Consider the following 26,838-nt stretch of genomic DNA (forward strand, 5'->3'; position numbering starts at 1 on the left):
AAGCTATACTTAGAAATGAACAGTTCACTGTAAAGGTTCATATAAAGAAAGGTTTCACAGGGACTTGTCTTGAGCCCAGTATTTTTGAATATTTTCATTAACAGTGGGATAACAGAGGAGTCAACTTACCAATTTTTAAAAAGGACATCAAGCTGGGAGAAGCTACAAAGATGCTGTATAAAAGGTAAGAATTAAAAATAAATCTTGGCAATTCTTAGAACTGTTGTAGGACAAAGAAATTAGAAACACCTCTAAGACAAATGTAAAGTGCTATAATTGACAATAACAAACATAAATGCAACGTGAGAAGTAACAATCAAGAGAGCCGTATAGCAGAAAAAAATCTGAGTGCCACACCACTGGGTCCCACATTAAACTTGAGCCAACAATGCTAAATGTAAATGTACAAAACAGCAATATTACCTGAATAACAATTTCATTCTGCTAAGCTCTAAAAAGGTCTGAGCAGAAACACAGCATCAACTTTGGGGCACTGAGATTCATTATAARTTTAAACTAACTGCAGATAATCCAGAGGAGAGCAGAGGAAATGATTATTTTATCTAAAAAGCAGACATGTTAGAAGGCTTGGAGAGGGGAGAAATGGTAACGGTCTTCAAATATATAAATGTTGACTATCATGGGATTGGAAATACAGTCTCCTATTGTAAATAAAGATATGTGGGGGGTTGATGAAGAACCCTACAATAAATTGCTCTCAATTAGAAAGAGGAAGATTTCTGTTAGACATCAGAAATAAATACTAACAACAAAAAGTTTTTTTTAAACAGTAAAGACAGGAAAAACCTGCATCAAATTGTCTTAAAAGCAGCTGTAAAATCTGTCATTACAAGGCATTAAGGACACACTGGACAAATATCCATTGGAAGTGACGTAGCTATAGAGGATCTCAGTATTGGACTAAGAGTCTAGATGACCTTGTAATCATTTACTGCTTTATATTTTATCAGCACTCTTTCTTACCACACAAATTAATTCTTTATGCACAGAAACCATGAACATGCAACATCATCTTAAATCTCTGCTTGGTCCCTCTACAGGAATAAATCCATGAGCAAAACAACTATAAATTCCCTAAATACGCAGGGAATAACTTCCAGAGTCAGTCACTTTTTTCAAACCTAAATTTGTACATCTCCAATGCTGTATATAGTATCAAATAACCCTTATATACATGCATAGCTGATTCATCTTTCTATATGCAAGCTAGTAATTTAGGGGCTCCACTTAAACAAAAAAGAAATATTTGATACATTATTAAAAAGTCAAAAGAAATGCTGAGCCAGAATCACAATCACACAACTTTTTATACTTTTTTCTGAACACAGGAATCAAATTTAGCACATATTTGCTTATCATCAGGAACAGATGTTCCTTCGGAAGGTGTCTTGCTAAGTTCCACTGGCAACTCTGAAGGCCCTTTTGGGTACAGTCACATCACATACCTCCACAGTACTACATCCCTCCTTTTAAATCAAATACATTTTATCGCTCATAATGAAATATATAGCTGATCTCATTCACATGTACCATGACAGGTAATACCAGATAAGGAAGAAACTTTGCTCTGTGCTCCCTATGCTCTCATTGTGATCACACTGACATGGTGCAATTTAATACTTTATATACAGTCTAGTTCAAAAAGTAATTTAGGTGCAGTGATGTTTTTTCAAAACACAGTGGGATTGTGTGTCTATCTAGTTACTGCTACTACCATTTTTTTACTTTTAGCTCTGTGTTTATGGCAAAAAATTCCAGTTGCACAACTGTGACGTCTGGAATTATGTGAAGAAAGTTGGCATACCAACAGTTATCATAAGCAGATTAACAGTCAAGTATTTTATTTCAAGTGATGCTGTTTCATCCCCTCTCTTTCGCATATTTATAAGTGTGGGGTTTGTTTTAGCTGAATACATCAAGCTTTTTTCCAGTTACAGACCCAAGAGACTGAAGCAGGCAGCAGACACCGGTTGAGGCAAGCACACCAGAAGCCAGATGGGCACCGAGAACTTGGCCCAAACTTTGTACCTGTGTCTCAAGGTAGAGAGCACTAGTTTAGTGACAACTCCAGCTGTCTGTCTGTTGGAAACAGCTGTTTAAAGATTCCTTGCTCTTGAATACATTTAACATTTTTATTTGAAGGGAGCCAGCAAAAAATAAACTGAAAAATGCTTTTTTGCACTTTCTCAGGGAAATCTAATGGAAAAACTGGGATATTTTCCTGCAGGTTTGACTTCTGCTTTGTTTGATCTTTACTTTGGAATTACTGTGTGTCCCTAAGGAACATCTACCTGCACCACACCTTACTTTTTGTCAATTCAACAGCTGTGGACAGGAGGACCATGGGCAGGTAACAATCCTCCCTAATACGAGAACCAGTACAGTAACACTTCAGCTTTCTTCAAATGCCAAATATGAGGCCAAGGGTGGTATTGAAAGAATTTTCAGTGCAGTCCCAGAATTTTGATTTGCCACTTTCCTCACTTTCTCCAACAAGAAATAAATAAAATGAGTAAAATCAATAAAACCACAACCACAGGTTCTAAAATACAAAGGCTGGCAGACCTGGAACTTGCAAGGCTTACCAGGCAACCAGTTGCAAAGGTGACAGAAGGAGAGAAGGGTTAAGAAAGAGAAAGGAAGAATACGTCATTTTCCATTGCAATAGGTATGAAACTTCATTTCAAACCTCCTACACACACACAAGCAAAGATGTGCTATACATCTGCACAAATTTACAGTATAAGACAACAGGGAACAAAAAGGAGGTGTAGCATTTTTAATTTTACTTATTACTTTGTACAAACCCATACAAGCCTTACCACTTGAAACAGTCACAGACGTATTAAGAAATAAGTCTGAAATGGGCTGTATCAGAAATAAGTAGAACGGTTCATTTTGCATTGGAGGAACTTCCAGGGCTGAGGAGGAGGCCGGGGGCTGGGGGGGGGGAAGGGACAGGTCAACAAATAAACACCAATGTTAATGCCTGATTATGGATCACAGCAGATTGGCTCTGCCAACTGTGAAATTCTACAGTACAATTACTTCATGCAGCCTGATCTCTCCTTCCTGTCAAGCAGTGATACTAACATTTCTGTAGTAGGGAGTCAGTCTTTTCTCTGAAGAGTTCTGTACTGGGGGGAGGGGGAATCTGTTGTTTTTCCACCTTAGAGCATCTACTAAAATGTTGCATCACAAGAACAAAATGGATAGTACTACAGTGACTGCCCACATCAACTTTTTCCATTCTCTAGCATGATGCCTACTCATACTATTTTACACGTCTTACTGTCTTTGACATTTTCATTCACACCAGCCATGCTGTCTGCAAGAGCGTTATGGGCCCCATCATGGACTGAAGTCCCACGATTCCAAGTACAATATTGACTGGCGGCCAATGCTCAATTTCCCAGGGTGTTTATTCTAACGACAAAAACCATCCCAAGAAATCACCATTAGGTGAGGCAACATTCATTCCATCAGTATAACTGTAAGCCAGCTGTTCTCCTTCCAAAGCTGTTTCCCTCCCCCCCCCCCACTCATTATACAAATATCATTGCCAAAGACTTGCCTCTAACAAAGATGCTGGGACAGTACCAAGCAGCCATAAAATCTAAACATACTTTATAATCAAATTAAACAATGCTAAACAAGACAAATGATCCTACTTAGCTTTATGCCCCGGACTTTCTAAGATGATCTAAATCACAGTTCCCTTCCACATCTCCTGTGCAACTGGGCTTAAGCCTGAAAAAGATACAGTTTAAAGCATTCCTGTACCTTCCCCATTTTCTGTTTAAAATGTCTGTTGTATCCTGTTCCAGAGCTGCCATTCAGAGAGTATCATTACAACTACCAATTAAGTTCCATTTCTCCTGATTTCATACAAATAAAAGAGCAGATAACTCTACATATACTACAGTCTTCACTGATGCTTGTTTCAAAAAGCTTGAATATAATCATATGTATTTCATGATACTCGTATTGGTCTTGTGTGGAAATCCTGCTTTTTCAGTAAGCTTTGTTTTGGGCTGTGGGTTTTGTTTGTTTTTATCTTCTTGTGTTTCTCATCCTTTCGCAACCTAAAAATTCCATAGTATTCAAGTAACTTTATTTTCTAACAGGTGCTTAGTCCTCATCTCAAGTAACATCTGTAAACTGTTTACATTTAGACTGACAGAATCTCTAGCAACTCTTATCTGGTGATAGCACAGGAGACTTGTGAGTATGCTGACAGCCAAGTTGTATTAAATATGTAAAAGTAGGACAGTCATCAGAAAGCTTCACTTTTCTGATTTCCAGTTGTTAATTTTTTGCTTACCCCATAATTCCTCTCATTCTTTAGAATAATATCAAGGTTCAACATAATCAACTTGAACCCTCAAGGAACACACACCTTCTCAACAATATAGTAGACCTCAACAGTGTTAAAAATAGGTATTTGCTCACTACCAACATCTTCATTGCCTCTTCAAATGATGATTAAGAACATTGAATATTAAAAATTAACATACTTAACCCAATACAGCCATCTTAAACTGAAGCATAACTCTGGCTTACTTCTAATTCATCTGTCTTTTGAGGTATTAACCACAGATTACTCAAAACATCTTTCATTCAGGGTCCACTTTTTCCATTGTTTACTTGTTGCATGAAATCTCCACCTAACAATTCTTTCACATCTCTTCTAGTGTGAACTGACTAATCCATTCAGCTAAAAACTGAGGTTTGCTGTGGACAGATAGGTGGAAAAAAATAGCTCTTCTTCAACCACAGTATAAAATCATGCCACTGAAAAGCACTACTAATCATTAGCACTGAGCAGATCAACAAGCATAGCAACAACTACTCATGCTCCCAAATGAAAATTATCTTTTATGCCACAGGAACAGCTCAATAGCCATTGACAAGCTCAGCTAGCTGACCTATTATACAAGTAGGCCTTAGCTCTACTCGCCTATTACAGTCATTACCAGCAACATCAAAACAAAGCCCTGCCCTAAATTTTACTCAACCCTCCCTGATACTTTACCACATCTTTTTAATCCATACCTGAAAGTAATTTTTAGATGGTACCTTCTATTTATGAGGCAACTTTCAAAAATGAAAAGCACAAATGAAGTATAGAAAACTAGTCTGCATTTTAGACCTTTCCACTCAAATATATTAATAGTTTAGATCGATATTGATGGTTTAAATGGGAGTTTTTTCACAAGATAAAGCTTGCTGGGCCTAAAAACCTGATCACAATTTCCAAAGCTTTCTGTACAACCACAAAATTAAATTTTATTGCTTTCTTTTCCACTTAACAGTAAGCAACAGTTGGTGCCATAACTCAAAGAATGTCCATTTTTTAGGCTCTTGGTTCAGTTTTAATCACACAATTGTCATCAGAAACACACATAAAATGTGTATCAACATATTTGGATTTTGCTGGCAGAGGGCAGGTTTCCTTCTATAAAAGAGCTGGGTCCCACACCTCTCCAAAGGACAAAAGGAGAGGAAACACTGATCCTTTGCCCTAAGACTACTGTTGTGCTCTGCACATCCCATAATGACTGAGAGGTCTGAAATCTGCTACCAGTAATACAGAACTCCATCATACAGCAAAGAAAGAGGGTTTTTAGACAGAACGAACATTAAAAAAAAAAACAAAAACAAACAAAAAAAACTTTTTTAACCTTGATCATAAGTCATAGAATCTGATTGTTTTCTAACTCTAAAAGATTGTAACCAAGTCCACCTGAAGGCCTTGTCACACCCACTTGGGCAGTCACAGGGATCGTGGAAGGGCATGTTCACATCCAAGTTCTTAAACAAAAACTTCTCTGCTACTTCTCCCATTTGCACCTGCAAGTGTCTTTATACAAATTATAAAACACAACCCTCCATTGTAAGGGATGATAAACCTCCACAATCCAGTTATCTGAATTAATGGTTTGCTTACAGATAAACAGCTGAATTGTTTCAGACTGTATTCTTCTTAAAGACAGATATACGGGCTATGGGAGGAAATTTCAGTGCTAATACTGAGATGATAAAAGTGAAAGATAACGGGAAAGATATACAGCTATTTCAGTGAAAATATTTGAGGGGCTGCTGTTAGCTCCTGAGGCAAACACATAGCAAAGAGGCAAAACTCTGTTCAGAGGGGTTTTGCTTTTCTTTCTTCCTTCTGTGCCCCATTTTCCCCTCTTTCAAACAATAAATACTAATGTGCGTGGATGGAAGGGAGGGGGGAGAGTGCTTTCAGTAACAGAAAGAAAGGAGGAGGAAGAAATCTGTTTCAAGTGGTTTGCAGTGTTAGAACCTGTAGCAAATAAATACTTCTCTTTGTAGCAAATAATAAAAGAGAATATTAACCAAGAGAGTTACAGTGTTTGAAATGGAACATTCAAAATTAAACATGAGGGGTGACTGATTAGCTTAGGGTTAGTAATGCACTCTTCCCTAAAAGAGAAAAAAAATAGTTCAAACTGAGTCCAAAGATGGCAGGTGACAGAAAGCAGTGACCTCAGATGACTGTTCCAGGACCAATTCACAAAACCCAGCACAATTAGCACTAATTGGTCAGTAGTCTCAGCAGAAATGCCAAGATATGAACAAGCACTGAAAAYCAAAGTCTCTGCCTCTCCCCCGAAAGAATGATCTCACATCAGAGATCTGAAATACGAATGCAGAAGAGCCAGCACTTCCCCTACCAGCACAACCCTGTGCCCATAGACACAGTGCTCATCAGTAACCAAGGAACATCTATAGCATCAGCAGCGTTTGGATTTGTCACTTCACTTGCAGCACCAACAGTATTTACCATACACCAGAAAACACTGGTAAATACAGTCCCACTACCACCATGAAGAATCACTTTCTGTAGCACAACACAGCACATCAGTTATCAGGAAAGCCACTGACATCTTCCACCCACACCCAATTACCTAGCTATGCAGTAACGTGTCAGTTACTTCAGTTTTGAAGTAAAATGTTTTGCAGCAAACTACATGGAGAATGCCCACCATGAAAACACAACATGACAGCCCCAGAGCCACACAAGCCTGCAATCAGTGGAAAAGCAATAGAGGAGCTCCAGAGGAGCTTTAGAACATGAAGTCTTGTAACACACTTTGTCTAAATTAGAGAGGAAGGCAAAATGAACCGCAGAATTCCTCCAGAGTTACTGATGACTAGCTACAGAGCAGCTTCAAACAGCACTGTTTGCTTTTCCAGCTATGCAGCGAGTGCAGTTTTCTCAAAAACAAGCGCTAATGATCTGCGTGAGGCAGAAGACAGGAATGACATTCAACCCTCAAGAAGGGGATGTGTGAAGCACTAAACTGGGTGTCTATGGCTTCAGGACTCCATGAATTTGGGCAGAGTAATTAAGCCCCACGGGAAAGAGAGGGGGAAAAAATTACTCCCTGAAAAACGGCAGCAATCAAAAAGCACTGTGGTAAAATACTACTGTAAGATGGTCTCATATATCAAATATTGATCCAGCTCCTGTAAACACATGAAGTTCATGAAAGTCAGTTTTCCCATTAATCCTACATTCATGCCTTAATAAAACTACCCCTACTACTAAAATATTTAAACTCATTTTCATTCTTGCTGCAATAGCAAAGTATTTTCAGCTCAAAAAACAGACTTGCCTTTAAACCTAAGAGGATTCTAAAAGGATGTCCTGAAATATTTCACTCACCTCTTCTCTCTCTTCCTTTCCTCCCTTCTAAAATACTACTGAAACACCATTAAAAAAAAATTATATCCTAGAATCAATCTTCTCTCTTCTTAAGCTGCACTCTGCTTGCAAATAGGAATGATTGGTGCAGCAGTTAAAAAAATACTGAATTTACAAAGCTTTATGTTCTCTCCCATTTTGTTTCTCCTTGTTCTCTCCCCTTAGTAAAACAATTTCATATCTACAGAAGCCTGATATGTACACAGAGCACTAGAGAGCATAGTCTACTGTAAAAAGAATTTACAATAAAGTACTCATTTATTACAGTTTCATTTGGCACTGATCACAATTAGACACAAGGCAAAACAAAATGGTTACTTTTAGGTCAGCTTCATCACTCAAGACCTGCACAATCTTTCTCTGAAAGGGGCTGTTGGCACACTCCCTTCTTTGTGGGTTTGGAAAACAATGTATGAAAATGCAAGAACAAGTAATTTGGGATGAGATCACAGGATTTTTTTTTTTTTAAACAGTATATTAAAATGCCTTCTCACCATAACCACAAAATTCAGATGGACACCCAATACCTGACTGTACCACATTGTTCCCACTACAGTTACACTACAGCAAAAGGATTCTCAAATAAATACTTGCTGTGGCTGTACAGCAAATTCATAGCAGGCCCAGATTTAGATCAAAACTCAGAGTACTAAGAATTTTCACATAAGGGTAAACAAGAGAAGTTGTTTTTGATAGAAAGCAGGCAACACAGTCACAGCTGAAAACTGCTGCACTATAGTTTTGACTATTCTAGTAATAGGGCAGTAGCACAGAACCATAGAAAAAAGCAAGCTGGAAGACCTCTGGAGATCGTTCAGTCAGACCTCCTGCCAATTTCAATAGCCTATTTCAAAGCTAGGTCTGGCTGCTCAGGACCTTATCCAATACAGTCAAGTGTCTTTAGACATACAACCACCTCTTTGGGCAGCCTGTTCCAGTGCTCGATTACTCTCACTATGCACAACTGGTTTCCTTATGTCCAGTTCTCCTGTTGCCACTTGTTTCCACTGTTTCTTGCCCTTTCACAGTGCACCTCTGAACAATGTCTGGCTCCATCTTCTCTAGCGATAACCCCTAGGTTGGTGGTGACGATATTTAGAAACTCGTGAGCCTTCTCTTCACAAAGCCAAAGAAAGCCAGCTCCCTCCTGCGCCATGGACTCCAGCCTGTCCTCCCCTCCTGCGCCATGGGCTCCAGCCCCAGCACACTGGTGGTTCCACACTAGATTCACTCCAGTTTGTCAACCTCTCTCTTGAACTAGGGGGGCCCAAAACCAACTGCAGCATTCCAGACATGACCTCACGAGTGCCAAGGAGAGGGGAACAGTCATTTCCCCTAACCTGCTGGCTCTGATCTTGCTCATGCAACCCAATATGTGGTTAATCTTCATCATCGCAAGGGCAAACTGCCAGTTCACATTCAGCTTCCTGTCCAGCAGACCTGTCTGGTCCCTTTCTGCAGAGCTGCTCGCTTGCCAGTCCATCCCCAGCTCGTACCAATGCTTTATGGAACAAGGTTGGTCCATAAAGGTACAAGTTCATTGTTGCTGTTGTTTTAAAAACTTTATGGTGCTTTGTCCCATTGTCCAGGTCATTGATGATAATGTTGAACAGTACAGGCCTCAGTATCAACCCCTGAGGAACACCAGTGGTCCTGGCAGTCTTCTGCCCATCTTGTAGTTCATCCACCATGTCTATATTTCCCTAATTCAGCTATTAGGGATAGTGTCAAATACCTTGCTAAAGTCAAGATCAAGGATCTCCACTGCTCTCCCCTTGTCCAAAGAGACAGCCATTTTGTCATGGAAAGCAATCAGGTTGGGCTGGCAAAACTCAGGCTTTTTAAATCCAGGCTGGCTGTGCACAGTCACCTTCTTGTCCTTTAATGCTTGGAAATGGCTTTCATGGGGACTTGTTAAATAATTTTCTTCATGGACTGAGGACACATGGCTTCTTGGAAAAAGATGTGATAAGTTCCTAAATCTCACAACCAAGAGGGCTTCCCAATACTTCATCTACAAGTTTTTCCTTCTTGAAATCCTGCCTGTTCCTCTCAGCTGTTTCTTACATTCTTAACTGGAGACACTCCATCCCCACCTCCAATCATGACCAGGCTCTGCATCTGTGACAGTCACTTATCCCTGTCTGTTCTCAGGATCTCAAATCTCTCTAGTTTATGAAAACATAAAAATACTCAGATTCCCCCCCCCTCCAAAATATTCCAGTGGGAATCAACCCATAACATACTAACATTTAGCAACTAAGTGACACCTTACCTATGCACCAAAGCCCCAAACTGTCCTTGTCTTTCACTGATCCACTGAATAGTCACATGCCATTTGATACCAACGGAAAATAAATTCCACTGGATTATTTTTCCATACCAGCTATATTTCCAACTTAAATTGCATTGGTTGCCCTTATTTCTAATTTTCAGTCTTTTGATCCAATAATAATGCTTAAAATGACTCCAGTTCAGCATAAATATTCTTTTACTTCCTTTGTCATTAAATTGTAAGTAATCTGAAGTCAAATAAGACACAAGAAACTATACCAAATGCCCTCACAAATGTACAGCACCTTACTATCTACAACTTCTATCTAGTTTTCAACCTCTAAAGAACTTGCTTCAAAGCAGTTTTGTTTTCTGAATAGCACTAAAATGGTAATACACAGTATCAAATGCTTTTCTATACCCCTCTCTAAACTAATTCCAATCTTTCCTATTTTGTAGTTCTCAAAAAAGCAAGTTTTTTTGTTGATCTGCTTTTTGAAATACATTTTATTACTATTCACTTTTTCCCTCTGCAGTTAAAAAAATCTATTCTTACTTTCAATATTTCCTCCAGTACTTTAGTAAGAAGTTAGACTTACTAGATATTAATTTCCAGCATTCATCTCCTTCATTTTTTCAAAAGCCAATAAAAAAAGTCTCCCTTCAGCCTTTCATTCCTTCTGTAGTTGTCACGATTATTCAATAAAAAAAGTCAGTAACAAATCAATCTTGATCTCTTTAAAGTTCCAAATGCCCATATTTTCAAATGTTCTAATCATCAGTTTTCAGCATTCCAACTTTTAATTCGTATCTGAACAGAAAAAATTTCCACCTTGTCCATTTTAAATTGACTCACATGCATTCTTAGGGTATTCACATTTCTCCAAAGACAGAGTATTCCAGTCCTTTCAGTCAGTGATCCCACCATGCCACCTTGTAAAATTTTAAGTTCTGTAGTTGTGTTTAACCCTGTTCTGTTTGCCATGCACCCAGGCATGTCTCATCCCATCCCTTCACATACAATATCTCATGAATTCACAATGGATGCTACTTCTTCTAAGCACTCATTTTCAACACAAACAAGGCGTGAGAGTTTGGGGCCAGGTTGGTTACCACATACATTTCTCAGCTGTTTTCTACAAAAGCATATCCTAAAACTCATCATCACGAGATGTTGCTCATTAGATTTATTCATTTATCAAGACTTCTCTTTTGAAAGAGCCAGTCTTGTGCACTCTACTAGTGCATTTTTTAACCTCACTATATTCCAGCAGATAATAGCAACCAGATCTCTTTAAATTCTGGCCTCCTCCTTTCTAAAGGGCTTTATGGTAGATTTAGATGGGGCAGTTTGACTCTCAGTTATGTTATGGCTCATTTTTAGAGATCTGACATTGCAAAAGAACCTCTATTTTTTACAATTATTGTAATGTTCCTTAAGCTACTAGAACAGTATCAAGCAGTCCACACTTAACTTTCTCGTCTACCAAAAAAAAAAAAAAACAACCCATTTGCCTAATTTAGCAATGCTTTTGATGACAGAGACACTGCTTCATTTTCCAACCAACAAGCAACTCAATATAGCAACCTACTTCAGAAGCTGCTTCCAAAAATAGTTTTGTTCAGTCCCACTGTCCAATAAATATATATTGTTGCTGCTGTCACACCTCTTTTTCACCCCATTTGATTACCTGTATTTCATACCTGAATTTGATCAAGTGTGAATGATCTCTTTTCTAAACCAAGTTAAAATTAAAAATATTAGAAAATGCACTGCTGTAAAATTCAGTGGGATCAGTATTTATCCTACTCATGTTTCAACACAGCCCATGCTGTTTCCCCCAATAACCTTCACATTTTTCAAAATTTCATAGGAAAAAAAACTTTTGTTACTACTTTGAAAATTCAACAGTATTTTAATGCCATTCAGAAGGCAATCACCAGTGTCACAGTGAAAAAGGGGTTTGGCTGACCTTAGCATTTGCTGTGCTTTTAACTTCCTGTGGCTTTGTAAATTTAACACTAGCAATAGAAATAAAACAGCAGAAAAACAAGAGAATTGCATTTTAAACTATGTGTTCATAAAAAAAACCCAAAAAACACAACACGCAAGATACTTGTTTCTGACACATCATTTCTCTTCACAGCTGAGAAAGCCAATAACTCCAAGTTACCATGTGTCACCTCAAGAGTGAAGAGTAATGTCATATCAGGTTTGAGATTTCAGATATTTTATTTGAAGAGGTTTGTTTGGTCTTGGTTCCTTCCCCTCCCTCCGCAAAAGAGGGCATTCCTCTGGAGAAGTCATCAAAAAAGAAATGAGAAAATATTCTTCTAGCTACTAGCTATTTTTCTCATTCTGTCCTCCAACAGTTTACCCTGCATGCTAGCGGTTTATTTCAAAAATATCATGGTCAAGCTCCATCAACAGAATACATATTTCAAGTTTATCATTTATGTCTGACAGACATGTACTATTCTTTTGCTTATGTCAGGGAAATTCAAGAAAGCCTCCCAACTTTCTACTTCATTTTCATAAGTAATATCATAGTTCTGGTCTCTCAGAAGAGGTCTGTCAATTTGCACCTTACCATGAATTTTTTTGTTCCCAGTAACATCTAAATTCATTCTTGTCCAAGCTATCTGGATATACCTAACAGAAAATATTCCTTAAAGAACAAATCACACATTACCAAAAAACAAAGTGGATGACAACCGTGACAACACATTTTTTTTCTGGTTCTTTCTTTTGAGAATCATAGAATATTATGAGAGTTAAGAGACAAAGCTGTTAATGATAAAGCAAAAAATGTATTCGCTGTCCTGATAACAGGCTAAGTGTACAAATTTTTTCCTGATGTACTACTGATTTCAGTGTAAAAGAATCATATGGCATAATCAGTAAAAAGAAGTTGCATCTGGCAAAAATTTATCTTGGTATGAAGAGATTAGTGAAAGAAAAAGCAAACAAGCAAAAAAGAAATATCCTAAACCTTGGATTCTCCATTTTGCAGCAATGAGGTAAACATATTTCAACGAAAAGTTTATTTCTGTTTCTGCTTTTAACAAATTTGTGACATGAAAACTTTGAATCTTGAGTTACTGTTACACCAAGCTGCTAATAAAAGGAACAATTATGACTTTCCCCCACTACAGTTTATAATAAAGCCTAATTTATTCTTTTATAAATCGTGCACTTAAATAGGCAAACACTCCAACTTCACGAATTTGTTTGTAAATATTTCATTGGCACTTTAATGTTTATTTCATTGGCAGTGTTATGCTTCAGAAGACACTTCACATGAAACATTTAGATGGTAGTTCATGAAGCAACTACTCGGTACCCGATGTGACAAACAGTGAATAACTTCTCTTATGCAGAACTGAACTATACTTGTGTATGTACAGAGTTCACAAGTACAAACTTGCGAAATGCCAAAAGTCACAAGCATACAGAACACTGAAATAGAGTTAAAGTAAGGATTTCTTTTAGAGTTGTTTATAATTTGTAATTTTCATACCATTTTCTCTTCTAAGCATTAACATTTCCATCAGCAGACTCCCATATATCATTGCCTTACACTGACACCTGCTGGAAGTGGCTGGGATTGTAAAATACTCCTTTTTTTCCTCCTCTGAGAGTGTCTGACTTAACTCCACAGGCAGACCAACCCTTCTACCTCCAGTTAAACTGAGTAGGACACTACCTCGGAAAACACCAAGCAGCATGACTTTTTAAGGAATGAAGAGAAGAGAAGAGAAGAGAAGAGAAAAGAGAAAAAAGAAGTGTGACTGTAAGCTACACAAAGTTTCCCAAGGCTATCACTGCATGGATTCTCAGTCAGAAAATATATATTAATAACAGCTTTTGAGAAGATTTTTACTATCCCTTGGGTAGATTTAAACTCAGCAAATTAGGTATTCAACCACTTACTAGGCTTTCACTCTAACCAGCAGATAATAATTACTACAAGATTCACTAAATAGTTCTTGTTTGACAAGCATTGTTACAAATGAGTTTATATACAAAAATGTAACTAAAGGGGTTTTAATGCACTTTACTAGCATTTTTGAAACCACTGAAGCATACTTGTTAAAACATCTTGCATGTACACATCAAACTAGCTAGTCTCAATTATTTTTCGTAATGAAGATACCGCTCTTAGTGTAGCTGTGTAAACAGCAGCACATTGAAACAATCATCTAAAAACAATGATTGTTCCCAACATGCCATAACTTCCTCTATAAACTTCACTGCTATAAACCAGATACCATATTATACCCTTCTCTCACTTTCAAACTCTACCATAAAGTCTTTTACTTTGTTTCATTTTCATATTGCTCATAATAGAAAACACATTTCAGACTGAGGCAAATACGACTAGAGGCATTTGCTTTTCCATTGGCACAAAGAATGGATTCCTGAGCATGGTCATGCACTTCGGTTTACATACCTTGTACACAAACTCAGGCATAGTTTCATCAAAACACACAGGCAGTTTTAAAGTACTGGAAGCAGCAAGAATAAAAAATAAGTTCAAAGACAGCCACATGGATATATATTTTTTTTTATAAGATAATGTCAGCATATAGCTGAACCTCTTCAATTTTATATTTCCCAAAGTTACAAAGTAGTATCCATATATTAAGGTCCAATAATACACCACAGCATGACCATACCACACAGGCACCAACACAAGTGACAGTCTTAACTCACTTTATAGATCACACCTGAATTTTATATCTGGCAAGTGATCAATCTGTTTTTTTTTTAAAAAAAAGAAAAAAAAAAAAGAAAAAAAAAAAAGAGAGACTTTCACTAGGTAGCTTAGATCATTTCCACAGTAATTAAGTTCTCAACTACTGTACCTGCATAAGATACAAAACAGTAATAAATACAGTCTTGGTGGAATCAGAAACAGTCAGCTCCAAAAAAGATAACTACAGATATATTAATATGAGTAGTAGACCATGTCAACATGTTTTTCATGCAACTTTTTCTCATTTTTATTTGTGAGAGAACTCAATAGATATAGGCAGGTGAAGTCAAAATTACATGGCTATATATTAAGTTTGCTGAACTCTCATTTCTGATAAAAAGTTTCATTAACTCAAAAGCAAAAATATCGGGTATTGAAGAAAACACACAGTTATTCTGTACAATGGGTACCTAGGAGTTAAAGGAACATATTTATCAAGAATTAACCAACTCCTTTCAAAAAAAAAGATGTAGTAATATTTTACGAAAGCTAATTGGATATTAACAGTTTCTTTCCAGACCTACTTAAAGGGTAGGCAACGTAGCATTTTTATATTACACAGTGACACATTTTAAAAGGACTTTTTTTTCTTTTTTAAATAAATTGCATTCTTTAAGAAAACATACACCAGAGAAAATTTCAGCTTTGCAAAACACACTATACAGCTTAGACCCTTTTGACATCCATCCTACTCTTTGACTTTTTCATTTTTATCTGAAAAAGATAAGAGAGTCAGCTTTCAGTACTCTCCAGATTCTGGTCTTGCATTTCTTACCTTACAAAGCTTCTGGTAACGCGGAGAAGAAACTGCCATCCTCTGTAAACGATGCAACAACACCACAACTTTCTGCAGAGACGTTCTCACCACAGCCATCATTTTAAGTTTGCCACACTTCTGAAGACACCTCAGAATTTGCATTATAAATGAAGAGCAACTATCATTTCTTCCCAGTCACTGGACAATGATTTGCCAGCTTTCTGAGCATGCTCTCTTCCAGGACTGCTTTTGAGAGCTACAGGCTTTATATGATTCAAAGGCAAAGGAGCTTGATACAGCATAAGTTTCTCTCACAAAATAACCCCAAGAAACAAATACAAAAAAAAATAAAAGCCTTCACAGATTTTCCAATCCAGTACTGCTCAGCTCTGCCTATGCAGGGAGTAAATGAAGTTGTTGAGCAGCCGAGCGTCTGCCACTGTTCAGGAGTGTACTAAACAGCCAGAAAAGGTTATTAATTTAAGCATTAAAGCTGCAGAAACGAAAAAGGAATTCCTTCAGGAAGACAGCTCCAATGTTTCAAACCGCTGTTCTTCCCTAGCAGCAGCTGCTTTATATCGACAGACTGAGCATTTGCTCCTTCACTCTGGAAAAGGATGCTCTCGCTCTCAGACTAACTGCAGCTCTGGCAGAGCTGTAGAGTGAGTGAATAACAGACTGTGGTATAAATCTTGAGAGAGGAGCAGAGGGATACCTGCCCTAATTATATCAGCCATACATTAAAGCCTAATAAATTACACACAGGCACTTCTCAAAGCTAGATTATCCAACAGAAAAGGAAAAACTGCAGGGGGTAAACCTCTCTCTCTTACAAAAACTCTCTTAAAGCCAATTTAGCCAAAGAGATCTCAAAGGACTCTCACTCGCACCACAAAGTAGGAACGTTTTTCAGGAGCTGTTTCCAATTAGAATCTTTTCCTAAATGACTTATTAGGAAAGGATCAGATTTTGGCAAATTTAAAGCACCCAGTTGCGCCACCCCTTTTCTAGCAGCTTTGAATTCAGAGAGCTAACATCATTTTGATGTTTTTCCCATGACAAAGCAGTATTATTTAAGCCATCTAAGGATTGCAAAAGGACATTCAAGAACATGGAAGTGTTTTGTTACCAGCTATGTACTCTTAGTGTAATACAGCCAACATAACCCTCGGTGTGGTGATACTGCAGCATAACCAGAGACAGCTATTTTTTACTACTCCCAAAGGTGCTAATGACGAATATATTTTAATCTGTATCAGAGGGGCTGCTAGAGCAAACATTCAGGGAGGCCATTATCAACACAGTAGGCAATAGGAACAGAGAGTAAAAGAGAGAATCTGTCTCAGTGCAGATCAGATACACCACAGTATCAGTGGAAATCAATCAAAACCAAAACCCCATTAGGTCTTCTCAAACCCATCTTAAAAACAGTTCCATGAGAAAAGAAACACATTCACCATATAAATTAATTAGGTGCATTAACATAGCTTCTAGCTACCAAGATCCCAAAGGGAAAACAACACCAAGTCTGATAGTCACTTTCTCTAATAGAACATAAAACTAAATGAATAAAAATCCCACCGTGTAATAAGTTACATCCACAGGTATCAAGAAAAATATGAAGTTATTATTTGTGTTCTCAACCTGGGGCTTTGATCCCTTTCCTCTTTCCTAAGATTGCTAATAGATATGCAACATTTGCCTCTCTGGACAGACAGGAATACAAGGAACATCTGCAAGCTATGTTCCAAGATCGAACACCCTGCAGAAGAGGATGCAAACCACTGTTCTCACAAAAAGAACTAAATACATAGCCCAAAACAAAGGATATGATGATGATGATGATGATGATTGCAGGCTTACTTTAAAGTATCAGCTGAATAAAGATCTAAATAAAATTCTCCTGTTCACTCCTAAGCTAAACACTTTTCCTTAATGTTACCATAAAGTTAAAACATAAGAGGTTTTTGGCTAAATTTGGAATCTGAAGAGACTATTACAAGTAATCATATTATTTAATGTGTATATTGCTACATAAGTATGTATTCACACATTTCTAGCACATCTGTCAGCACAGTATGGAGGCACCAACTCAAAGTAACATGAAGTCTGACAAATTCATAGGCACCTGGAAACATCACCGCTTAGAGACCAGTGCTTTGTATGCTAGTAGGCCTACTATCAGGCAGTTTGCATCTGAGGTGGATGGGCACCATCTCTTCAGAGAGGACACTGATTTAAAAGTTGTTCCCATCCAACTCTTTGTTAACACAACCTTCTCATCCTTATCTTCCCACTTCATTTTTAGAACTGGGTCAATTTTTCTACTAGTCCTCACACCGAACTTGCTTTCCTTGTACACTGTTCTCTCCCTGATCTTTCCAGCACCAAACATAATATCATTTCAAGGAAACAGAGAATTGACTTCATTCTGTATTTAAAAATCTCACCCTGTGTATCCTTGACCTCCACAGCCTCGGCTTCTTTCCTCATTTCCACCACCTCTTCAAACTGTTCCCCTGTACTCAGTTGCTTTTGGCTTATCTGCTCTCCCACTACAGGTTTGTTCTTTTCCCTCCAATCCTGGCCTATCAGCATTAGGTCATGTCCTGTTAATAAACATTCTTGGCAAAAACCTAGGAGATAGAAGAGCAAGAGCTCAGACCTCTGTTGTGTAAAACAGGGTCCAGTCCACTCCTGCCCTCTTCTTTCAGTTCTGCTCTTTCTCCTTGCCAATATACAAGTTTAAATCAAGCAGTAAGACAAACAGAAATAAGCAGTCCATGACTAGTCATGTTGATTTTAGTTCATGCTAAAACAAAGCTTTCAAATTATTTTGAATAATATCTTTACATCTGTAGGCAAAGAACTTCACTCATGTTACCCCAGCACTACTTTCTATTATTTGTTAGCTCATTTTCTGCATCTTTCTTCAAATTAGTTTTTAACCTCTTGTAGACGTTTGCTACATATTTTGCACCTGGTGACCAACACAGGCTGGAGTGTTTTGACAGTAACCTGAAAGGAAGCCCTCTGTGATAATTAGATACTGAACAAATTAAGAAGGATTGATGCTATAATCATGAATTTCCTCCCTTAAAAACAAACAACACTTTACCTTCTACCCAGCTCAAAATTGGGATTATTTTCATTGTACTGCTGCTACCCTTGGATAAAGCAATGGAAGTCAAAACAAGGCTTCAACAATCCCCGGATCACTGACTCTCTAGAGTGACTTGCACCGCAGCCAAACAACTTAGCCCCAGCAATGTAATGGAAGATAGTTCCCCACTCCCAACACACAAAGATGCCAGTTTAACAGATGATCCTATTTTGAAAATGCATGACATGCAACAACAAAATATAATCCATCATGTTTTGTCTATGTGCAGCAGGTATTTCACCTACAATTTAATCACAGCCCGAAATCATGGTAAATAAACTTTTTCCTCAATGCATAGGGCTTGAGGGGCAGGCGTACCTTCGTACAGAGCTGAGGAAGTTACAGGTTCTGCACTGTTCTTGCAACCAGTTCAATTTAGAAGAAATATTTCTTCAGGTATTTAGCAAAGCACARCAAAGAAGAACAATGTTATTGTATACTGATAAAGAGGGGGAGAGAACAGGAAATTTTCCTTCTTTAGTCAGTTTTAATCTTAAGACCTTGCAGGGAAGAGGGCTTGAATTTTCTTTATAATTTGCTAAAATTGGTTTTAAAAAGCTCATTCCAAAAAATACTTGAAAACAGAAACATTGATTTTTTGAGAGCTTGTCAGTGCAATGATTTGAAAGTCTCTGGTTAGATTTAAAATGGTATTAAAAGTTGGTATAGGAAAAAAGTTCATTTCAGAAGCCATTGAGCTATGACAGTCTGACATGTGCTCTTGTAACAACTTCTTTGGTAACTGAAAAAAGCTTACAATATTATGTAAATTCATAGGTAAGTTAAGTGATTACAACAGTTTATCTGCCACACGATGTACAGAAGAGCATACAGTCACAGGGAAGATGGAGAACATCAGGTATATAGAGGCTATAGACCTCTCCATGGGGCAGCAGGGACTCTTGCCCAGCTGTTCTCCCTCCACATAGGACAGGTTTGACAATTTAAACCAACCTGCAGCACAGCAAAGGAGGCAATCAGTCTTCCATGACCAAATTGCCCAGGTCCTTCACAGCTGCATATAGTGGACAGTAGCGTATTGCAAAGTCATGACGTTATCCCAGTGTAATTGACTGCACAAAATGCAAGGTAGTGCAGAAATGAGTCTGTTTATACACTGCGCTGCCGCATGTTGTAAGCTTTCTGCGCCCCCTTTTTAGCCCTGCCAGCACTCCTACTTTTATTGTTGCCAACAGAAAGTATTATATTAACTTCTAGGTGTTGTCATTACAGACTGGTCTCAGCATTTCACAAAGATTCTCATCTCTACAGATGAGCTACCTGGCTGACAATAACCACGTAAATGTTGGTGAGTGACACATCATCTTCTACAGACTCAAGCCTCCACAATATACTGTTCTTCCCTTACAATTACAGTGAACTGCTTGACCAGAAGCTCTGAATTTAAACAAAATGAGACATTCAATGTAGACATGTTCAGGTTAATAGCACTGGTACTGAGAGTACCACACTTTTTCATTAAAAGACACTCAAACTCCATGAATTTAGAGCACGGAAGACATTACTCCAAACTTAGAGTGCACAATTTCTGTAGTTAACCTAATCTTCCAATTTGTACATACTGAAAGAGCATAACTATACTAAATAATGAGGCAAACTAATTAATGGGAAAAAAATTCAGTAAAACATTCAGGAGAAAGAAGAGACATGAACAGCATTCACATCATGTAAACAGGGCATTCATATGTCAGAGAAACACTGAAAACCCTTTCAAGCAGTGATGTTCAGTCTTTACCTGACGCAGGCCCAAACACATTAATTTAAAAAAAAGAAGAGTTAACAGGTCCCCACATTCTTTACTGCTGTCTTCCCTCAATAAGGCAGACTAAACCCAGCTCCTCTCTCTCCCCTTCTACCTCCCCAGAGAGGCTTATTGGAAAGGGAGGAATGGATGGCTGACATTGTACTCCAGCTATCCTCAATGGTCTGTGCTTAAGACTGGGAGAAGGGAATTGCCTTCTAGATTTTAGATGAGCCAGGGTGTCCACATATGAGAAAGGACCCTAAGTGACAACATTTAATCCCCTGCTCAGTTATTTCTAGGGTTTCCACACTCCGTGGCCTGTATGCCAACTAATGCCCAGCTCAGGAGTTGCTGGGAAGCAGCAGCAGGAAAGGGTGAAAAGGTGATCTGAGCACCACAACTCCTTAGGTTACTGGCAACATAGGGGGAAAAAAGCAGGGAAAGATAAGGAAGATGAGGAGACAGCACCTCCCAGGCCTGTACTTCCCTGAAGGAAATTGGATTAAATTGTTCAGTTGAACAATCACATGCTATCATTTGGTTTAATCAGATACATGTTTCCTGAACACAGTCACTCTCCAGGGATTTTTAAGAGCCCTGGCAGCCAGAGATGTCCATGAAATACGCATTTCAAACCTTAGCAAGAAAAAGCTGCTGCCTTCACACTCCTGAATTTTAAAATGCTGTTTTCAAATACCTTTAAATAGACTGCAGGTCTCCCCACTCTATTAGAAAGCTTTCCTTTGTAACATTTGCCATAGAGGAAAAGTGCAAATAACAACAGTAGCATTATTTAATTCTTACCTGAATCTGTTTTCTAAGCTCCCTTATGCAGGCACTGTCCTGAGCAGCAGTCTCACGCTGGGATGCGTCCTCAAGAACATTTACTGTCGTCTCTGCCTCTTGAAGCCACTTGAGGAAGCTTTCCAGATCCTTGTGCAAGGCCTGTACTGTCTTCAGCTCAGCGTCCAAGAAATTCTGCCTATCAACAGCTCTGAAAACAAGATGACAACAAGCGTCAGAATTTTCCTCCATAACAACCAACATTATACATATCATAAATGGAGCTACAGAAAGATAAATCCAAAAGCTCTCTTCATTAAGAAACTATACATCTGTCACAGCTCTTTATCATTATTTATATCACTGTTTCTCTGATTGTTATATCTATAGCTTTCCACAGATGTTAACTAGATATATATTTCACAGCCCTTTAAAAAAGCATGTGGAAGAAAAAAAAGTCACTCATTAAAAAAATCTAGCTTTTTCTTTTTGAGTACTACGATCATGGACTTATGCTACTCCAACTGCTGGAAGCGTTATTCCCATGTGTGAATGTTTTTCCTCATCAACAAATATCATATGGAGTAGAAGGATTGAGGGGATGGAGCTTTTTTTTCTTTTATAGTTAGCAGAAACATTTCCCTAAATCAGTATGTGATGTACTAGTTAAAGTGCTAAGGAATGAAGAGTCATTCCTGGTTCTCTCTGCTAAAAGCAAAGACTTTTGACACTACCACTGATACTGAATAATACATTACCATCATACCAGTCAACACAATCTAGTCCAAAATGAACATTCTTAAAAAAGGAATTTCAGTCAAAAGATCTTCAGTTAGATGATCACAAAACATTTTGAAACATTTTGTTTGGTAAAGGATTTTTTGAGATCTAAGTCTTTCATTATTGGTAACCAACTACACCAACAGCTTTCCTAAAAAAGGATCAGATTATATCTCTGCGTAATAAAACTGGTTCCTTATCATTAAAATGAAACATACGGAAAACTGTTATAGTCATCAATTTTAAAAAATAATTGAAATGTGACAAGCTGGTTTTCATCCATTTGAGGCTACTACTCAGCAGTATCCCTTCTTCCAAAACCAGGGCAAAAGAAGCAAGTTGTCCCACCAGCACACTGTACAGAAGCCTCTATCAGGGCTACTSTCTGGAATGCTGTTGCTAAATAACCAGGAAGTTCAGCTTTATTTGGAGTTCAATCACTAACCATATTATAAGATTTCAGTGGTAAAGCAATATTTATTTTCAAATAAAACAAGGCCAAAACACTCAGCATTTGATATTTTTGAAAGAATTGAACAGGTTTCTCCAGACAAGCTCAATTTATTTGTATTCTGCCTTCTCATATTCTCCTTAGGTTTTCTTTTCTACTTTCCACATGGTGGCAACAGTATTGCTCAGCAGTATTATGGACTCACTGCAGTCAGAATCAAGACCTTCAACAGTAGTTTAAATGTTCTTTAAAGAAAAGAAGCTGCAAGTGTTTGATACCATTCAAGAGGAAGTTTCTAAGCTGGTAGTTTAGTTTACTAGCACATCATAACAAAGGGTAGATGTAAGGAAAAACTGTTTTCCTTCAAGGGCAGTAAGGAAATCTGATAAAACCCCAATTCTGTCAGGCTTACATTCTTAAGTATTAATGTAACCAACTGAATTTTCAAGAGACTACTTGCAACAACACAGTGTTGCAAATCCAAATTTAGAAACCATCAGGCTTGTGCCATGTTTTAATCATTGCATCATCCAAAGCGAGATTGCTTGAATCATTCCTAACTTCATGCTCCCCAAACTTTGGCCACTAGCAAAGGACTGGCAGGGAAAGCAGCTTTCATTCTTGCCTCTGACTTGAAGCTCTGGAATGCCTCGCCCACTCTGTGGGGGGTGGAAAAGAAAAAAAAATAGCATGCCAAGGATGAATAATTGTTTGATAGCTAATATTGCCTAAAATAACAACAAAGCAGCAGCTCAAAAATTGGAGCTTTCATACACCAAGAAAGAGGAGAGAGAAAAGAGAGGGGAGGGGAAAAAAAAATCCATACACCATATAAAGTAAAAGCAGGAGCTCTGGCTTCAAAATCCTCTCTCCTCTGCAGGGATTTTTCTTCCCTAGCAGGGGATTAAGGCCAAAGGTGGAATAACAGGAGTGACATAGGAAGAACAGGCTGAAAATAAAGGTGACCTTCAAAGAAACAGAGAAGCCCCAAAGGATGAAACGCAGTAAAAGTGACTCAGATCTCTAATTGTAAGTACTCATGTACTAGACAGGAATTGAGACAACCTGAACATTATACCTAATAACATTCATTCAAGAATGTTGTCTTTGGCCTTAAAGTTTTAATATCTCAAACTCTGTGCTTACTTGAAATTAAAGGGAAGAATTAAATCCTGTAACAGTCCCACTGCTGTCATGACATTTGAATTAAAGATGAAAATCATTCTGTTCAGTAAATTTGTATTCCAGCAGCACAAATTACCAGATTCACAACTAATGTTCTAGATTACATGAGTGTTGTAAAAAAAGGATCTGTATGACAGCAGTGAGCAACACTTCTACAGAACAGACCCAAATACTTTTATTTCATTCCAATAAAGGTCACGAATAGAAGATGATGGAGAGTTCTGTACTGCAGACAGACTACCTGCCATGCCAACAATGATGATTCAGATTCTCAAATAAAGCTGATACAATCAGAACATTCTCAAAGGAGAGGTTTTTCCAGGATGTAAGAATTAACATGAGGAGAACCTGCAGAGCCCCAAACAAGTGCAGCCAACTTCACTTAACTCGGTGACAGGCAAGAAGGTCTAAGAAGATTCTGTTAGCAAAGACATGTCCAAGAAAAACAAAAATTGTACCTCTAGTAGTTAAGTTTTCCTAGCACTGTTTCAGCTTTCAGTTCCACCCAACTACTTTTCAGATATAAGCTAAAAATCTCCAATACAACACAACTGTGCAATCAAGGGAAAGTCAAGAAGAACATTTGGGACTATCTGGACAACAATTGTAATCCACTTCTGAGGCACCAAAAATAAAGGAAATTACTATAGTTTCACTCCTGAAATATAAAAATAGAACACAAATAGCCACTGGACAGCATATCCAGTTTATACTGCATCAAGCAGGGGTGCTTTATCTCCTTAATGCCAATGTTTTTAAAATGAGCTGCTTCAATTTTGAGTTCCATGGCTACAGTCTTCCCGATAGCGCTACTGGGGTGCTATTAAGGACTGTGATTCTCCCAGGTGAAGTACTAAGGACCCTTCCTGCATTCTCCAGGCATAGGTATTGCCAGAATAAAATGGAATTTTAAAGCATTTTACTGTAAACACATATCTATGCCTACAGAAGCCATGGCACCCTGTGTGTGTTCCATGTGCAATCCATATCCACCCAAAGTCTGTCATATGAAGTAAGCCTCAGCACTTCACATTGTAAAGCATAAAACACTTCACTATAATTTATAATTAATGTGTTCAAAGCAAGCATAAAAACCTTCACTTCCCTGAAAAGGTTCCTCCAATGCACAATCTTCTCTCTTAATTCTACACTGCTCCATGAAGTTATATTGAGCAGCTCCACACTCCAGCTACCCACCAGTTCTCCAACTTCTCCTTAAAGAGCTGTCCTTAGTTAAAAAACAAAGCAGGAATGCATCCTGCTAACACTATAGGTTGCAAAATAGTAGCTCCAGTGATAACTGAGGAGCTTCAGATATACACAACAGAAAGCAAGTGCTTATTATTCCAGACTTTCTTAAGCAGATTCAAAAGTAATTAGAGGATTCCAGGCAGGAGTCTTCAGAGCTCTTTCTAGTCCCCCATCCCTGAGTTGGGTGGGTAGTTTTATGCTAGCTCTAACAAAAACACCAAAAAGTTTGAACATGAATGACTGTAGTCTACTGTTATTACTAACCCAAAAAGCAGTAGTTTCCCCTCACCCTCCAATTCCCTCTTCATCCCCAGATGCCATTGCGACAGAAATCCAGATAAAGTTAATGACACTTTGGAAAAATTATTACAGTACTCTGATGAAACGGAGGAGGATCTGATGCAGAATATGTTCCAGTCCCCAATCTTAATGCAAATGAACGATCAGGAATAGCCAATTCAGGAGACGAGCGCATCCCTATGACCCAGTTCAGARAGCAAAAAAGTGAAAAGCTAAGGAAGGCTTATCATATGTCAAGGCCTTTCCCACAGTCTACTGAAAGTTTTCTGAAAAAATATGAAAAGTAGGTATGTACATCACATAGATGTCTCAAAACATTAAGAGATCAGTACAATTTTATTCTAAGATGGGATTTTCAAGGAGTAAAAAATTTCATTATTCGATCTCAAATCATCACACTGTATGAGCCATATAAAGTTTTGTCTCTTTTGTTTCTTATCTCTCAATGGAAATAACCAGGAAACCATTCATATAAAAYTCATTGTCACATCAAAAGCACAAAACTACAAAGGCACCTTTTTTGTTTTGTTTTCTTTTCTTTTCTTTTAAAACAAGAATTGGAAGTCATTTTGGAAACCTTCCATGGTGAATTGTGGGAATTTCCATCATGAGCAAAATTCAGAATAGCTTCACTATAATTGACTATTGATCTTCACTAACCCTAAACACCGCAGAAAATTTTAAGTATACAGAGAAGAGATGCTAATATACATAAACTTGTATCCTGTATTTCTATCATTTAAGAAACAGCTACACATAGTGTGAAACCTCATAATTACCTTTGGTTCAGATTAACCCAACAAGTATTCATTTGGTCAGTGGTTTCCTTGACCCTCCTTGTGTCATCATCTCGATACTCTCGAAGAAGTTTATTAGAAAGATCATTGAATGCAGCTACTGTGATGTCACCTCTATGCAAATCCTGAACTAACACCTAAAAAACAATTTCAGAATTAGGCACATGAGCAAAATTAAAATCAGACTATTTCACATATTGTGCACTTTATCATATTATTAAAACTTTTACAACAAATATGCATATATCTCATCTAGAATATGCTCCTTCTTAAAACAAAGAACTATTAGAAACTAGTGTCCTGACAATGAACCAATCAAAACACAAATAAATGTGAAAATAATGTTTTTCAATTATATCTTATGTTCTCTCTACTGTATGTTTAGGCACAGGTTAGCTTTCACTTAAAGCGAGCAGACAGTCCTAATAGCCCATTTCCAATCTCCTGCTCAAATAAAGACAGACAATGAAGAGTAAGCAATTTTACTATTTACTAAAATAGGGCAATAGTTCAGTGAGGGCTTCTCATGACCATATTCCTCTGCTTCTTTCTATACCCAGCTGCACCTCTATCTTGTCCCCCCATGAATACATATACATTTTTTAAACTCTATTGCAGCCCTGTTCCTTGTGCCACTGATAAGAGCCCCTCCTCACTGACTTCTCTCTTCAGTTCTCATCCTGTCTCTCCTATAGCCTGCCCTTTTTCTGACAGCCCTCTGAACAAAGGACATCAGACTTATTGATCTATCACAGCAGGCTTGCTGTGATATAAAAAGCAAAGATTGCATGAGATTGAAAAAAAAAAAAAAAA

General features: G+C 37.9%; 1 protein-coding gene across 6 annotated transcripts in view; it reads right to left on the reverse strand.

Annotated features, from left to right (window-relative positions):
- UTRN (utrophin) overlaps positions 1 to 26,838 on the reverse strand; it is a 366,002-nt gene that overhangs the window by 208,976 nt on the left and 130,188 nt on the right. For all 6 annotated transcript variants that reach the window (XM_026066463.1, XM_026066461.1, XM_026066459.1 and 3 more), the window contains 2 exons: positions 26,008 to 26,162; positions 21,283 to 21,472 (listed from right to left, as the gene is read on the reverse strand). In XM_026066463.1, coding sequence (XP_025922248.1) covers positions 21,283 to 21,472; positions 26,008 to 26,162 — 345 coding nt within the window. The remainder of the gene's footprint in view (positions 1 to 21,282; positions 21,473 to 26,007; positions 26,163 to 26,838) is intronic.

Source organism: Apteryx rowi, unplaced genomic scaffold, assembly GCF_003343035.1.
Source record: "Apteryx rowi isolate R43461 unplaced genomic scaffold, aptRow1 scaffold_241, whole genome shotgun sequence".
NCBI lineage: Eukaryota > Metazoa > Chordata > Aves > Apterygiformes > Apterygidae > Apteryx > Apteryx rowi.